Source organism: Phyllobates terribilis, unplaced genomic scaffold, assembly GCF_046119375.1.
Source record: "Phyllobates terribilis strain yellow unplaced genomic scaffold, ASM4611937v1 Scaffold_1__5_contigs__length_1240528914, whole genome shotgun sequence".
NCBI lineage: Eukaryota > Metazoa > Chordata > Amphibia > Anura > Dendrobatidae > Phyllobates > Phyllobates terribilis.
The window spans coordinates 788,364,889-788,382,787 of NW_027362761.1; the positions used below are offsets into that span (position 1 = coordinate 788,364,889).

A 17,899-nucleotide genomic window follows, 5' to 3' on the forward strand; every position below is an offset into this window, starting at 1 on the left:
TTATGCACTGCAGAGCCAACTGTCAGTCAGTGCTGGGGTGTGCCTAGTGCCGCCGCTTCTAGTTCTGTGAGCTGTGGCTGTATTGCTGTCACGTCAGATGATGCATTTAACCTGCAGATATAATGGTAATCTGCAAGTTAGCAGTTTTAGGTGCACACGACCATCAATTCTGTCATGCGAATGACGCTTATGCAAATGACAATCTGATCACAGTTTGATCCAAGTGTCAGCGTATTGTAATCCGATTCTTTCGGAAGAGAAAATCTGGGCACATTGTGGAGAAGATGTAGAACAAAATTTCTCCATCCCCCCCTCCCACTTGTGTCAGTGCGTATTCTCTGATTTCTACCCACTCGTTGACTTGCGTGGCCAAGTGCAATCCAAATATCAAATCAAATTCTGACACGCTGCAGTTTTTTTCCTCGGACCGGCTCAGTCAAAAGAAAAAAATATCAAACATGAGTGCGGCCCCATAGAATAACATTGCTCCGAGTGTGATCCGATGTTTTGTCAGACCCTCAAGGTTAAAGTGAACCTGTCTGCAGGATTGTGCTAAGTAAACTGCATAAACTGTCAGGTGGGCGCTGATACTGTAATTAAAATGATACCTGGGTTGATGAAATCCGTTCTGTGGTTCTTTTAATCTTTGATTGCAGTTTTAGTTAATGAGATTTTGGTGCTCCGGGGCGGCCTGTGGGGGGCTCCATCTGGCTCTGCCTACATATTCATCTGTATGCTGTTATGACATGTTACTGATCCTTCAGTGACCTGCCTCCTATTTTCCATAATGCATATACTATGTGGGGTTAAGAACATTTTTTTTTACATCCAGCAAAATGGGGACAGCACCCACGCAGTAGCAGCTATCGCTTGCCGATAGATGCTACTGCTCACACGCCGCGGCCATTTTTGCTGGAGCTAAATTTATTTTTGCGCTAACAAAATGGCTGCTGCCCGTGCGCAGTAGCATTTATTGGCAGGCATAAGATGCTACTACGGATGCTCGGGCGCCATTTTTGTTGGAACAAAAAAAACTTTTTTAGCTCCAGCAAAATGGCAGTGGCATGTGCGCAATAGCAGCTAACGCCTGCCGATAGATGCTACTGAACATGCGCCACGGCCATTTTGTAGATCCTCATAATAATCTGCAGCTTCACAAACTTTATTGAACAGAACAGCATGGTTAATCATTGACTGATCACAACAGAAGAGACTCTCTGAATTTAACACTCCCGGGATAAAGAAAGAGGGATGTACTAAATGAGCTAGAAAGGCCAAAAGCCTCTTGTTTTTATCCCCCATTTCAAAGATGGCCGCTTCTTTACGTAGCAAATATTTCCTAGTCCTTTCCTTATTAGCAACAATTGTCTTTGGGCATTTAAACGAGGAGACCTATTTAGGTTAGTAGGATCAGCGATATACGTCTGCTTAGCAAATTCCATTTGTTTATTCAGATCAAGTTCCCACCTTATTAAATCTCTTCTGTGCAGCCATCCCATTAATAAAGGTGCCCAAAATAGCTTTATACACACTCCATCCTACTAAAGGATCTGAATGACTACAAATAAAGGCCTAAAAATCCAAATGAGCAGAATTAATTTTCTCTACCCCCTAAGGATGTCTGCAGCCAAGAAGGGTGTAGTCGTCATACCTTCCATCCTGGGCCCATACCAATCTTAACGGTCACTACTATAGCAGAGTGGTCAGAAATACCTTGAGGGGTGTGAAGGATCCCCCACCTCGTCAACTGCCTGACGTCACTATTACGTCAGACGGATCACGTGATAAGGATCCGCACTTTGCACCAACGTGACGTTCCACACCCCCTCAGGGACACCTAAGGCCAGATTGGTACAGTTCTACACAGACTTCCCCCCCCCCCCCTATCCACACAGGTACAGGAAGGTATAAAGAGTTAGAAGAGGTGGCCCACTCAGTCACTGATGTGGCACCACACTCGCTCACGCCCCTGACAGGCCCCTCTCACTGACCCCAGTGAAACAAAACCCTGTCAGCCTTGTAGAGCTGCCACCAGTTCCTATTAAATATAATTCCGCTAGTGGACCGGGGGATTATATCGGGCCAGGAACCAGCCCTGGTAGCGTTAGGATTAAGCCGAACAACAGACGTGTGGATCGAGATAAAAGAGCAACCCAAGGTTAAATATATAATTTAATCGCCTTAAGGGCACATTAGACAATACACTATATACATAAGGGTTATAAATACATAATGGTCAAGGATGCAAACACAATAGTAGTGGTGCAAAAGATATAAGCAGATATTAAGAGTCCGTTACCAGTCAGATGGAAGGCCTGACTTGCGGGGGAGGGGCTGCCACATGGGAGGCTTGTGGGTTCCTCTGTGGGGTGACTTCCCCCACACGATGTGTCGTCGCGACCTCCCAGAGAAAAAGCACTAGGCCCGAGCTGCAGGAGCTTTTAACCTCTCTGGGTCACCCTCCTGCTCCCTGGGCTGGACCTAAATCTCCACACCTAGCCTCCATCAGCTATAAACTCTAGAAACTAAAATGGGTTATAATTCCTTAGTGGACGCTCCTAGGTAGCCGGTTCTGGTGTGATCGGATCCAGACGGGCCCCTGACACGCATGGAGACCAAACACTGTGGCCCTAGGGGTTTTCGAAAGTCTGTGCCGGGTATCTCCCCATCCCTACGCGCTAGACTGGGCTGGGAGCCAGGCTGACATTCCCCATTTTTTTGGGATCTGGAAAGTCTATTTTATGAATAACTAGGACATATAGTTCCACAACTCAGTATTGAATTATAATTGTCTGACACAAAGGCTTGGATCCACAGGGGGTCTTCCTGCTGTAGCCCACCAGCTAGATTTTTGTCACTTGCTGTCTCTTGCCCCTCCCTCCTCCTAGGTTGCAGAAGTGTCCAGTAACAACTGTATGCTGTAGATCTTTATAATCCCCTGCCAAATAGGATACAATGATTGACATGGCATTATATCTCCAATATTCTTCACAAGGGATATATCTGATATATGATGCCAGCAGAAGAAAGTTTGGGGAGGCCAGGGCTATATCTATACGAGTTTTGTGAGAGGCTCAGTATCAGAAAACTTTCAACTGGAAGACTCTATTCCCAAATGGCTAAGTAGTTATATGCAGTACACTAATTCTCTAATGCAGAAGTACTTGCATCAAATTAGGTAGTTTCTGCATTCAAATATGGCTAGAAAGTTTGCATTCCCTTGTAGTGAACCTTTTTTCACAAAATTCTGATTAAGATAACCTGTCAGGTGTTTCATGCTCCCCAACCGCTGGCATGAATTGCATTCTGGCTGCATGATTGCAGCAAGGTATTTAATTTTATTTATATTTTAAATGCTCTTGTTTTTCAGTGAAAATATATTTTGAAGTTCTGGGCAGACTAGCCTAGCTCTGCCTCCGGCAGGCTCTTCCCAGCTCTTCTGCAGGCGATTGATCATTGCTGGTTCATGGAGAGAGATCTGTCAGTCACTTCCAACAGTGCTAGGAAGAGGATCATCAAATTATACCTTCTCTGAATTGCCAAGGCGTTTTGAGAAAAAATAAAGCGATAATGGTGCCAGTGGTTTGCTCTGCATGCTTTTCCTGACTGGTTCCTTTTTACCTGTTCAGCATCTCCTGCTCTATAACACACTGCTCATTGATTGCATAGCATTTTCATGATGCCCTCTGATGGTTAAAAACTATTTTAGAATGTCGCTTGCTGCATATTGACGTGATTACCAGTAATTGTGTAGCATTGTAATTTCTAGGTTAGCAATTTTGAATGATATTTCTTTTTTAACATTTTCAACCAGATCATCTGTGGTCCACAAAACCCCTCCTGTTTCGTTCACTGCCATTACCGATGAAGAGTTTCATTTAGAAGGAATGTCAAGCGAAAATAAATCCTTCCTTATTCCATTGCCTGTAAAGGCAAGATCTACACAAAAAGCTTATGTTAATAAGGGAGAGAAAACTGCCCTGGAAATGGCAAACTCTAAATCGGAGAGGAAAAAATGCAGTGAAAGGAAGGAACCTAGATCTTCTAAAAAAGCCATTAAGAAATTTGTGCAGGTACACACATTTAAGCATATACCGAGATGAGTAATGCTTCTGTGCTCAGACATACAAAATATTTTTGTATCTCAGGAAGTTGCTCCATCACGAACTGGAGAAGCGGTTGAACCAGGTCCTGAAACTAAAGATGCGGGAACGCAGCAGGTCCTTGAACAGTTTGAAAAGCCAATGGCATCATCTCAAGATGCTGATTTGCCACACATTGTAGAAGAGGAGGAAGATGGTTATGAAGATATGTTGCTAGTTGAAAACCAAGATGACAATGATTCCCAACATGGTGAGAAAACTAAGAGTCGATTATTAAAAAAAGTGCAGCAAACTAGGCACAGTGTCAGGCAATAAGAGAATTGTATCTGTTTTTGAGGATTTAGACACAAAATTCAATATTCGAAGGAGAAAAGGTAAGGTGTATGTGTGTTTTTATACCTTTTCCTGTTTTGTATTCTTAGAATTTGTGTTAGGTTCTATTTTTGGGCATTATCTTGTAATTTTGGAGGGGTAATAACATGCCTGTAATCTCACTTTAATACGTGTAAGTGATTAGGCACTAGAAATTTTAATTTGCTGGCAGCATGCATAGGATTAGAGCTTCTTTTAACTTTGGCCACAAAAGAATACATATTAAAGGAAGAATATATTAAATTGCAGTGTATATACAGTTCCTTGAAAAAGTATTCGTACCCCATGAACTTTTCCACATTTTTTCACGTCACGCCCACAAACTTAAATGTGGTTTATTGGGATTTTCTGTGAAATACTAACTCTAAGTAGCAATTATTTTTGAGGTGTAAATGAAATGACACATGGTTTCTAAATATTTTAAAAATATGAATCTGAAAATTTTGCCTTGAATTTGTATTCAGCCCTTTCTAGTCTGATAGTCCTAAATAAAATCCTGAGTCACCAATTGCCTCCAGAAATCACATAATTAGTAAATTGAGTCCACCATTTCTTGTCAGTCTATCTACAGCTGTTTTGTGAAGGCCTCATGAGAACATTAGAGCTCACGGCATCATGGAAACCAATGAACACACCCGACAGGTCAGGGATAAAGTTGTGGAGAAGAGTAAAGCAGGGTTAGGAGATATATATAATATATTTTGTCTGAGATCTTAACATAGCACTGTTTAATCATTCATTCAAAAATGAGAGGACTTTGGCACTACTAAGACATGGCTGTCCACCTAAACTGACATAACAGGGAAGGAGAGCGCTAATTAGAGAAGCAGCCAAGAGGAGAGGCTCTATAGGAGTTGCCTTTTTAAGCCGATAAATACTCATTTTTATATAAAAACAAAAAAACACATTAGTACAGCCACATCCTGGAACAACCCAATCTATAATACTCATGCTGCTTACTGCCTACTGTGTGGGGGCAGAAAAAAATGACAAAAATGCATATCACCTTACAAAAAGTGGTATAAAGCGTGATTACAAAGTCATGTAATCTTATGGAATAAAGACCCCAACTAATTTTGTGAAAAACAAGCCCACGCATGACTGTCGACAGAAAAATAGAAAAGTTATGGCACTCAAAATATGTTGATCCAAAAAGTTTTGTAAAAAAGTGTTTAGTGCAATAAAAAAAAGCTATAAATCTGGTACCACTGTAATCGTACTAACCGGAAGAATAAATCTGAATTATCACTTAAACCGCATGGGAACGGGTTAAAAAAAATAAAATAAAATTAGAAAATCAACAGCAGTTCAAGAATTGCTTTAATTTTTGTTCATTCTGCCTCCCAAAAATCGCAAAAAGACTACATTCACATTTTCTCTGTGCTCTTTTGAGCACTTGCCTCAAGGTTTACGTCTAAGGCCACAGCCCCAATATCAGTATTTGGTCAGTATTTTTTCTCAGGAGTGGGAACCTCTCAATTCCCCGATACCCTCCAACCCAGCAGCATTCACCTATGTATGAACAAATTCCCTGCCTAATCAGCCCTGTATAACGTTGAGTGAAAACAAGGTGCTGACTAGTCTGGGGCAACGAACGCTGCATCAACTAGCCAAAGCCCTCATTAGCATGGCAAATGGAGACATTATAAATGCTTTTTGCAGGATGTCCCTCCTGACAGCACCAGCAGATGGAGGTAGTCTTTCTTATCCTTTCAGGGACAGGAAACACCAAGAGATTAAAACACCCCTCCCACCTTCACCCTGTGAAGATAGAAACAGTGAGAGGAAGAGCGGAAGATCAGCGAGGAGATCAACGCAGCATTATCTTTAGGGTGATCAAGAGGCTCAGCTTCTCCTTCCCCCGTTGAAATGTCTGTGGCTGACGCAGTCCTCAGCCTCTACCAGTGGAGCGCTGCTTCTGGTTGGTGAGCCGCTGCCTATACAGCAGAAGGAATCCCCCCTCCTTCCCCATCCCGGAGGTGTTAAAAACTCATTCAACTAGAGCAGTCTGCACTTTGTGGGCAGAGAGGGGGGGCTTCGGTGGATCAGATATGCAGGGCCGCAATGTGGTCCAACCTGGGCAACAGACTTCTTTAGGTAGGAAGGTTCTCCTTTCAGTGGTCCCGCCCTAATGCTATACTCTGGTATTGTCAGGGGGACGTCCTGAAAAACGGTAATTAGAACATCCAGAGAGGATAAGTGATCTCTTGTTGAAAGTTGTTATTGGTGGTCTGACTGCTGTGTCTTTGATCAGCAGAACAGGGAACTATAAACCCTGTTAGAATAGCGAGACAGTGCACATGTTCGACCTTTGTTCCATCTATACCCTATGTGCTGTGCTCTGCTTTTCCCAGTAGCCCTATAGAGAATTAATGGAGCATCGGTCCGGTGACTACCTATGATTCCATTTTGTAATGAGAAAAAAAAGTTCCTCTTTAGGAATAAAAATTCCCTGGTCTGACGATTGTTGCAGATCCCTTAGACAACCCCTTTAAGTAAGTGGGTTTCTCAAATACCCTTCATGCCTAATGAAATGGCTCCTTTAGACATGGGACCAGTATGACTCAGACATATATGGCATATCTTGAAAGCTTGCTGTTTTAACATTTTTTATTTCACTTAGGTCGGTTTCATGTGTCCATGAAACACGGACTGTGCTCCTATGGGAGCAACTGGCCCAATTGCCAGGTATCCTGATGAGTGAACTGATTTCAAAAGGGAATCTGTCACCAGTTGTAAAGCTGGTTGGTGACTGAGTTAATATCAGTATACTACTTGCTGCATTGCATTCAGTAATTCTCATATTGCAGTGATTCTCAAGATTCATGAGCTGCAGCCCAAACCCCCCACCACTGGCTCATTGACAATATGCTTTTACATCTCTTTTTACTCTGTAAACACTGTATATCACTCACTGGTTTGTGGAGAATATTCAACAGGACATTACGTAAAAGTATGGTAAATTAAGTAATTTAAGATTATGTTACACTATAACAAAACATTACTTAAAGAGGACCTTTTTACCAAATTTTTAATGTTGAACCTGACACGATATGTATTTCTGGCTGCAAATCAGAATAAAATGTGTGGGTTTTTTTTTTTTTTTTGGTGGCAGGGTTATTTTAACCTCTCTTGCGTTGATCTTGGCAATCAGTCATGATCTCCTGGTCTAACCTGCATGAGTTGGTGTGTGGGAGGGGGTAGTGCAGTTGAGTTTAGCTGTGTCACATTACAAACCCCTCCATCAGCTCTCCTCCTTTTTTAGCACTGTCACTTCTGCTGTTCTGATCACCCCCTTTGTCTGCTGTGCTCATGCAACTTATCACTCTACAGTGAGATGAAAGCTATCATGAGAGCAGATTACTGTAATAGGACATCACTATTGTAACAAGACAGTTAATGAAATTGTGCCCCAGTGCATGATGTATTGCAAAGTCCATGATTGAGTGAGTTTGATGTGTAATAATTTGACTGACATTTAGATTCCTGGCCTCATCTCCATCGAACATCTTTCAGACCAGCCAATCTCCTCCATTACATGCTCCTGACCATAGAAATAATTTTTTGGATGAATGGGTAGAATGTTTTCTACAAGAGTGGCAGCTGTTATGGCTGCAAGGGAGACAAACGTTATATTAATGCCTATGAATTTAGAATGAGATGTCATTAAAGCTCCTGACGGCATCCCAATATTTTATCCTTATGTGTAAGAAGTTTAGCTCCTTGCAGTGTTGAGTTGGACACAGCTTCTATGTTAACTTGTATATCTTGTATGCGGCTAGGGATCTTAATCGATTTTGGTATATGTTGTAGGAAAAGACAAAGCAAAATCGACTAAGCCTGCCCAAAAGACTAAAAAATCCAAATTGTCAGAAAAAAAATTAAAACACCAAGTGAGAGAGAGAAAAACCAAGAATGTCGTGATAAAGACACCTCTATACAGTCAATCTCAAATTGGGAGATTAAAAATTGATCATCGTGATAAACAAACAGCAGAGACAGTGGAGGATCTTCTGCCGAGGTAAGAGCTAAATATGGGTGTCACTCCGCTATTTGTACAATGTATTGTAAGACTCTGTTCACATGTTTAGTAATTATTTCTGGGTTTTTGGATCTGTTTTTGGGATGTCTAAAATAAAAAAAAAATAAATAAAAAATAAAAATTCCAGCTTAACATTCTTTCATTTAAATGTGGATGGAAAGTTTCTAAAATTTAATCTTTTTGATGGCAATCTGCTTTTAGCTAGATCAAAAATGTAATCTGTACACCTTTGTCAGGCCAATAAATGTATAGCAAAGGGATCATTTTTTTTATTCGATCATTAAAAAAAGTTTGTAGAAATGGCTCATAACTGATGGTCATCTGTTATGTTATTCTTTAATAGATGTGTTTTTTTAACAGCTTCAGGACCGCCCATAGACTTTTTAACCGTTTGGCCGGTCCAGACATTCTAGACATTCACGGCATAGTAGCGCACCAATGTGTGATTACCGTATTTTTCAGACTATAAGACGCACCGGACCATAAGATGCACCTAGGTTTTAAAAGAGGAAAATAGAAAAAAATTGACGCAAAAAAGGTGGTCATGATGCACTGTTATTGGGGAGAGGGTCTGCTGCTGACACTGTTATAGGGGTAATGTCCCCCAATTCTGGACTAATACCCCCATCCTGATATACTTGGCTCGCTTCCCCATCCTGGTATACATTGCCCTCCATCCTGTTATACATGGCCCCATCCCCATCCTGGTATATGTGGCACCCCACATCCCCATCCTGGTATTCATGGCACCCCCCATTCCTGGTATTCATGGCACCCCTTCCTTCATCCCCATCCTAGTATTCATGGCACCCCCTCCATCCCAGTACTGGTATTCATGGCACTTCCTCTATCCCCATCCTGGTATTCATGGCACCCCCTGCATCCCCATCCTGGCATTCATGGCACCCCCCCAATCACAGTCCTGGTATTCAGGCGCCCCTCCAACCCCTCATCCTCATTCATGGCCCCCTCATGCAGCACACCTAAAAATAATAAAGGATTCTACTCACCTCCCCTCTGCTCCAGCGCTGCGTCCTGTTCACGGTATGAGCTGCAGCAGGCTGCCCCAGCCGGTGTGACCTTGGTCTTCCGCATAGTGCCACAGTTCTCTTAGCTGTTGACACACAGCTCCTTCTGCCCGGTCCGATGATTGTTCCTGTGTTTCTCAGTAATATCAGCAGTTCTCCTCTGTTCTTCTGTCAGCTGCTGGCTCCTGTGTTGCATACGAGTGATGAAAATTTCAACAAATGTGGCTCAGGACGATCAATAAATGTGTTCTGTGCTACGCAGTCCAATTATACATTATGCGATGAGAGCTACAACCATTCACTATAATGAGGCAGATTGAGATATTTTGAAGTTGTATGACTCTGTTCCTTGCAGTGTCCCCTGTTTTTAGGCAGCACAAAAGCATGGTAAACCACGCTTTTATACACCTATTGGAAGAGTGACACTGGTAGAACAGAGGCCAAAGCCTAGAGTAAGGGTATGTGCACATGTTAAGCATTTGCTTTATTGTCACATTTTTTCTGTGTAGTTTTGTGAAAAAAACTGAAGTATTTCCTAGTGTCAGCAAAGTGAATGAGATTTCTGATGTCTCATGCACAGTCTCACCCATTGTAATGAACTAGAAAAAAACGCATAAAAGAAAGCAGCAAAAACCTGTTTTTATTTATGTAGCGTCTTTCCTGCCAAGAGAAACACGTTTTTTGATGCAGAAATGTCTGCAACAAATACTTCGTGTTTACATACAATAAGGCTATGTGCCCACGATGCAGAAATGAAGCGGAAAATTTCCACTTCATTTCTGCATGTCGTTGCCCGGAAAAACGCATGCGGAATTTGACGCGCGTTTTGCACATGCGGAATTGCCTTACGTTTTTCCAATGCATTGTAGATGGCAATTCTGCATACTTAAACGCACAAATAATGGACAATCTGCGGAATTTTCCGCACATCAAAAACGCTGCGGAAAATTCCGCAGCATGGGCATTGCAATTGCGGAATTACATATGGGACCATGGGAGAAGGCTTACCAAGCTTTTCCGCTGCAAAAATTCCGCAGCAAAAACGCTTGAAAAACGCATCGTGGTCACGGACCCTAACTGTACCTATCTCATTTATAATGAATGATTCTGTTTCTCAAATTTAGATCCAAATCTGGCTTAAGTGCTCAGCATAGAGCACAGTCCAATCAGATCCATCATCTAGGAAAATTAGGGAGTTTTCACTTTGCTGTTAACACAGCCTTCACCCATCCTCTTCTCCTTTAACAAAAAAAATCCAGAAAATTCTGCCCTCCCAACTCCAAATGCTTCTTCTTCTGTCCTTCTGAGCCTCAATTTGCCCAAACTGCAGTTAGCATTTATATATAGAGCATTACTGTAATGGGGAAAACCCATTTATCAATTAATGGTTTGGGATTAAAATGATTTTGGGTACTCTCCAAAAAATCTTTCTGAGAACTTTCATTTGGGGACACAGAAAATCATGGGGTGTACGCTGCTGCCTCTAAGAGTCTTACACTAGGCAAAAAGTCCTCAGCAGGCTACACTAACAAACAGGAACCAAGCTAATCGGTTAGTGAGAAAGCAGTAGGAGAAGCAATAAGAAAGGAAAAAGTTCAAACTGGCCCCACATGAGCACAAATGCTTTGAGAAAGAGATTTTATGGTGAGTATTCAAACTCTTCTTTTTTCTATTGCTTCATTGGGAGACACCGGAAACCATGGGACATCCTAAAGCAGTGCTAAGCGTAGGAAGAAGATGGAAGCACTTAATCTCAGGACAAAGCCTGGCCCACTGCTGCTTACAAGACCTTTTGTCCCATACCTATCCGAGGCGTAGATATGCACTCTGTAGAAGGTATGTGCAGAGGACCAGATAGCAGCCTTGCAGAGCTGCAAAGCAGAGAGACTTGATTACAAACAGCCCAAGAAGCCTCCACTGCATGGGTGAAGTGAGCCTTGACCTCAAGTGGGGGTGATCTATACTTTACTCGATCTGCTTCCACGATGGCAGAACGGATCCAAAGAGATTTAGAGGCGGGGAGCCCTCTGTGATGACCCTCAGATCACAAAAATATAAATCAGTGTGTCTGAATGATGTCCTGGATAGATAGAGACGCAGTCCTCTGACAAGATCCAATTTGTCTAGAGACCACTCCAGAGGATAAGGAGACGAGCAGAAGGGGAGCAGGACGATATCCTCATTGAGGTGGAAACGAGAAACTAACTTGGGGATAAATATTTGAACTGGATGCAAGACCACCTTGTCCTGGTGGAGAACCAGGAAAGGGAAAGGACTGGATAGAGCTGCTAGTTCTGACACTCTCCTGATGGAGGTAACTCTCCTAGAAGGTCTCCTTCCTTGTGGGGAATATCCTGAATTGATTTAAAGGGAGAACTCCTAAGAACATTCAACACCAAATTGAGGTCTCACGGACCCATTGGAGATCGATAAGGGAGAAAAATCTTGATCTGAGAGCCGGAAGCTAAATTTCTTTGGAAAAGAATAGAAAGGGCCGAGACCTGACCCTTGATATGAGGGCGAGACCGGACTCAAGGTCCGACTGGAAAAAGACCAGAAGGAAAGGGAGAGAAAAGGACAAGGATTGAGCCTGATTGGCTTTGCACCAACAAAAAAAAGGCCTTTCATGTATGATGATGGATGCTAGAGGAAGAGGGCTTTCTTCCCTTGCTCATGGTCTAGTTAACTTGATCGGAGAAACTTGCAGCCTTTAACTGCTGACTCCATAGCCATGCCGTTAACTTGAGAGATTGTGAATTCTGTTGGAAGATGGGACCACAACAACCGAGAGGGAGAGTGTCCCCACCAGGCCTTGGACTGTTTACTTAAAGAGAAAGGAAGATTGATCGATACAGACAGGAAACAGTCTTGTCCCAACGCAAAAGAAGGGCAAGTTGTAGGGGTTGTGTTGAACTTCACAAATGGGACTACCTCCTTTGCAGCTGCTATCTTGGCCAACACGCTCGTGCAGAGCCAAAGTTAGCATGGAGAGGAAAGTCAAGAGAACAAATCCTGAGTAGAAGAGCAGAGACCTTTTCTTGGGGAAGGGGAACTCTTGCGCGTGCGACATCGAACAGCATTCCCAGGAATACTAGTCATTGGTTCGGGATCAGACGACTAATCTGTTGATGATCCAGCCCAAGATGGGAAAGGATGTTGAGAGTAATTTGCGGCATGTCCACAGTAATTTGAATGTCCACTGAACAGGGAAACTCCTCGGATTTCGTGGAGGCCGTGACAGAATACCGCTACGGAATCGAGTCCCTCCAAAGACTGACACTTTTGTTCAGGAGCTTAGGATCCAAGATGGGGCGACCGGTACAGTCTCTCTTTGGGACCACAAAATGTTTGAATAAAAATCTGAAAAGCGCTCCTGAGGGGGAAAAGGTATGATTATGTCTGATTGATGAAAGGTGCACAATTGCAGAGTACGTATTCTTGGGGGTGGCCACTTTGTTCTTGGCTTGGGAAGAGAGCTGCTCTTTCTGCCAATGGCATCTGAAATGTGATACAATATGGATCTGAAAAGGCGGGAGGCTGGTTTAAAATTTCTTAAATGCTGAAATTGCATTCCATGCTTTAAGCCATAGATAACATCGGTACTGTGGGCAGAGGTGCCTATTTTTTGAGATTTTGGGTCTGATTAACAGCTAGGACCAGACTGTCCATCATGTCACGAAGTCCATCATGCTGTGTCCCTACTCCTTCACAGCATGCAATACTGTCATCAGGAGCCCTGGGAAGGGAAGTCGCTGGAACAGGGTCAGTTTTCCCTCCCTGTGCCGTCTCACTATGGTGGATGGGCAGAATGCAGCTTGGTGGCAAGGACTGTCCACCTGGATGCCTCAAACACCCTTGATACATTAGTAAGTTGGCATCCTGCCGCGTAGACCAGAGAGTAAACGATGTGGCACTTTCCACACTCTGTCATTTCACCGGTTCCCAATCACAAGCCATATCTGACAGACAAATAGGAAGAAATTAAAAGAAAAACTACAAACCTAAGGTAGAAACTGGTCTGAGAGCAGGCCTGTGTCTGCCTCTTACTGACACCAAGCTAAAACTGATTAGCTTGGTTCCAGTTGGTGGGTGTAACCTGCTAAGGAGGTGTTAACTTTTTTGCCTAATGTCAGCCTGCTAGTGGCAGCAACATACACCCCATGGTTTGGTGTCCCCCAATGAAGTGATAAATAGTCGCTACACTCATAGATGAATTACCAGAGTGCAAATTTCTTAAATAGAATCACTTATGGGGGCTTCTGATGTCCTGGCACTCTGCAACTGGCGACCACATACTATGCCAGCCAATTCTTCATTCCAAAAATCAAATGATGCTCCTTCCCTCCTTCCATATTGCTGTATTCAAGCAAAACTTTCCAACACATTTTGGAGTCCGTTTTCTCCTATTAGCACTTCTGAAAATGAAGACTGTGGCTAAAACAAAGCATGTTACCACGGTCTGTACACGCGTAGATGAATTCATGGAGAGCTGTAGTTTGTATATTTTTTGGGGAGGATGTGGTTGAATGGATGTCTGGCTGTTCTTAGACACTTTAAAATGAAAAATTTGGAAAGCAACATTTTAATAAAAAAAAATCTCTCATTATTATTTTCACACCCCCAGTGTTATAAACTTTTGTGAAGCTCCAGCGGGTCCAAAATTGTCACTATACCCTCACATAAATTCCTTGAGGGGTGTAGTTTCTGAAATTTGGTCACTTGTGGGAGATTTCTGCTATTTTGCCACATAAGAGGCTCTTAAAATTTGACATGCCGTCCGCTATCTATGCCAGCAAAAATTGTGTTTCTGAGGCCACAGCCCCACTATCAGTATTTGGTCGGGATTCTGTCAGTATTTTTTCTCAGAAGTGGGAGCCAAAACCAGGAGTGGGAGGTAAATTCAGAATTGGTGCACTTGTTTCTATTCTACCTTTTCTCTGTTTCTCACCTGGCTTTGGCTCCCACTCCTGAGAAAAATACTGACCAAATACTGATAGTGAGGCCATGGCCTAAAGTGAAAAACCTACTCCTTCCCTTTTGAGATGTGCCATGTGTCTATGCATACGTTTCTGACCGCATATGGGGTATTTCCCTACTCGGGAGGAATTGCTCAACAAACTGGGGTCCATTTTCTGCTGTTTACCCATAGTGAAAATCGAAAATTTGAAGGCTAAAGTCACATTTTCATGGAAAAAAATAAGTAATTTTTCGTTTGTTTTTTTTGTTAATGCCTGTGAAGCCCTTGAAGGGTTAAATACTTTGATGGGTGTAATTTTTAACCCCTCAGTTACCACCAATACATTTTTTTTTTACTGACTTTAGATGTAAGAGAATCGCATTACGGACAGGTGAAGATGCAGTATGTCAGCTGTTCACTATAGCTAACACACTGCAGCATCTGCCATGATCTATGTTTGCACAGACATGGCTGTTTAACCCCTTAGATGCTGCTCTCATTATTGGCAACAGCATCTAGATGATTAATAGAGCACAGGGGCTCCCTTTTTATCCCCATCAACACCCGGAGTTCATGAATGTGGTCCTGATGGCTGACTTGGCAATACAAGGCCAAGTAACGGCCTTAAAGTGTGCCGGCCATAGTGGGCTGTTCAGATGTTGGCAACATTTTAGTGATTAAAAAAACATTTTTAATTCCGGTCATTCTACTTCGCATTAATTCCTGAAAAGCCCTGTGAAGGATTAATAAACTACATGACATCTACATAGTTACATAGTTTATAAGGCCGAAAAAAGACAAGCGTCCATCCAGTTCAGCCTATTTCTTGTGCACTGCAGCTATTCCGCAGCGTTGATCCAGGGGAAGGCAAAAAAAAAATATGCGGTATAGGCCAATTTACATCATTGAGGAAAAATTCACTTCCCGACACCAATATGGCAGTCAGATTAAATCCCTGGATTAATTAACTAAGCATAAGATGTAATTTTATTGTTCTCAAGAAAGGCGTCCAGGCCTCTCTTGAACTCATTAAGTGAGTTGGACATCACCACTTCCTCTCCCAGAGAGTTCCAGAGTCTCACGGCTCTGACCGTAAAGAATCCCCTTCTATGCTGGTGCAGGAACCTCCTTTCCTCCAGACGCATAGTGTGCCCCCTCGTCTTTGTCACCATCCTTGGTATAAACAGGTCATGGGAGAGATCTCTGTACTGCCCCCTGATGTATTTATACATGTTTATGAGGTCTCCCCTAAGCCTTCTCTTTTCCAACATAAATAGGCCTAATTTTGACAACCTCTCTGGGTATTCTAGTCTCTCCATTCCCTTTATTACCTTAGTCGCCCTCCTTTGTACCCTCTCTAGCTCCAATATGTCTTTCCTGAGCACCGGAGCCCAGAACTGTGCACAATATTCTAAGTGCGGCCTTACCAGCGCTTTATACAGAGGAAGAACAATGTTCTCATCATATGCCCCTATTCCTCTTCTGATGCATGCCATGACTCTATTTGCCTTCGCAGCTGCTGCCTGACACTGGGCACTCCAATTTAATTTGCTATTAACCAAGACGCCCAGGTCCTTCTCCATGTCAGATTTCCCCAACGGTTTCCCATTTAATATGTATGGGTGACTGCTGTTTTTCTTTCCCATGTGCATGACCTTACATTTATCGGCATTGAACCCCATTTGCCATTTCTTTGGCCCAACTCCCCAATTTATCTAAATCCTCCTGTAGCTGTGCCCTATCCTCATCTGTATTAACTACTTTACAAAGTTTAGTATCATCTGCAAATATTGCTATTTTACTATGCAACCCTTCCACTAGATCATTAATAAATATATTAAATAATATAGGGCCCAAGACAGACCCTTGAGGCACCCCGCTAGTAACCCTGACACCCCCTGAGCTTACTCCATTGATAACCACCCTCTGCTTTCTATCACTCAGCCAGCTATTTACCCACTTACACACATTATCCCCCAGACCAAGCATTCTCATTTTATATACCAACCTTTTGTGTGGCACGGTATCAAACGCTTTGGAGAAGTCAAGGTATACAACATCGACTGACTCTCCCCGGTCCAGCTGTGAGCTCACCTCCTCGTAGAAGGCCATCAGGTTTGTTTGGCAGGAGCGATCCCTCATGAACAGCAGTTTGGAATATGTTGAAGGGTGCTGTTTTTAAAATGGTATCACTTTTGGGGGTTTTCCAATATACAGTACCTTTTTTAAGTCTCTTCTAAACCGAACAGGTCCCTAAAAATGTTTTGTGAATTTCTTAAAAAAATAAAAATAAAAATTGCTGCTAAATTTTTAAACTCCGAGCATCCTAGCAAAATAAAAGAACATTTGACAAATGGTGTTTATTTAAGGTAGACATAAAGAAGGTGGTATCTATTGTGTGGCATGACTATCTGGATACAAAGTATAAGCTTTCAATATTTATAAACCTTTGAAAATTGCTACATTTTAGAAATTTGTCAAATGTCTGATATTTTCATACATAAACACAAATCATATAGATATAAATTTACCACTGATAGATATGTGTTATGTTAAAACAGTCTCAGAATTTTGATATGATGAAACACTCCAGTATTATTACCAAAGTGACTTGGTCACTAAGAGGTTAAAATATTTTCTGTTTGTTTTATTTAACATATAGGCCCTTCTAAGTCAGTTCAAAAGTGAAATGGTCCCTAAAATGAAAAAAAGGTTTTGAAAATTTTTTGTCACTCACCCGTCCCGCCCTAGCTCTGCACCTCTGCCCACTTTGTTGGAGCTGGGGAAATTGGTATGAGAATGCCAAAAGTCACAACATTTTAGTGCAACCTCAAAAATGTGCAACTTTTAAAAGCTATTTATGCCAGAATGGCGGAAAAGCTTTTGATGAATCTGGGCCACGAGTTTTTCCATTTCTCTTTGTACAGCTAGCATTTACAGACACACCACCTATGTGCTCAGAAAAAACTGTAAAAGGACAACTATATATGAAATACGCTCGTACATACCATTGTAAATACTGACTACGAATGCTCAAGGTTTATGCCACTCTCCCAATTATTATACCATAAGAAAAATACCAATTCTGTAAATACAGATGAGAAAGTGATCCTAATTCAGGGCTGTGGAGTCTGTAAGCCAAACCACTGACTCCAACTCCTCAATTTCCCTGACTTCTGACTGACTCCACAGCACTGCGCTCACTACTGAGCATGTACATAAAGTCATAAAGTGCAGCACAGATTCATCTCCACTAAAAGCCTAGATCCTTAGATCAGGAGTAGAACAGACCTTTTATAGGACATTTCCTAACTTTCCCAAATTCTTATGAATACATTTGCAGCCCATCCTGCATTGTCCTACTGAACCCAGCTTGTTAGCAGGGTTGTGGGGAGTC

General features: G+C 42.3%; 1 protein-coding gene across 7 annotated transcripts in view; it reads left to right on the forward strand.

Moving 5' to 3' along the window:
• CENPC (centromere protein C) overlaps positions 1-17,899 on the forward strand; it is a 267,360-nt gene that overhangs the window by 58,888 nt on the left and 190,573 nt on the right. For all 7 annotated transcript variants that reach the window (XM_073637041.1, XM_073637044.1, XM_073637043.1 and 4 more), the window contains 3 exons: positions 3,815-4,073; positions 4,149-4,353; positions 8,289-8,496. In XM_073637041.1, coding sequence (XP_073493142.1) covers positions 3,815-4,073; positions 4,149-4,353; positions 8,289-8,496 — 672 coding nt within the window. The remainder of the gene's footprint in view (positions 1-3,814; positions 4,074-4,148; positions 4,354-8,288; positions 8,497-17,899) is intronic.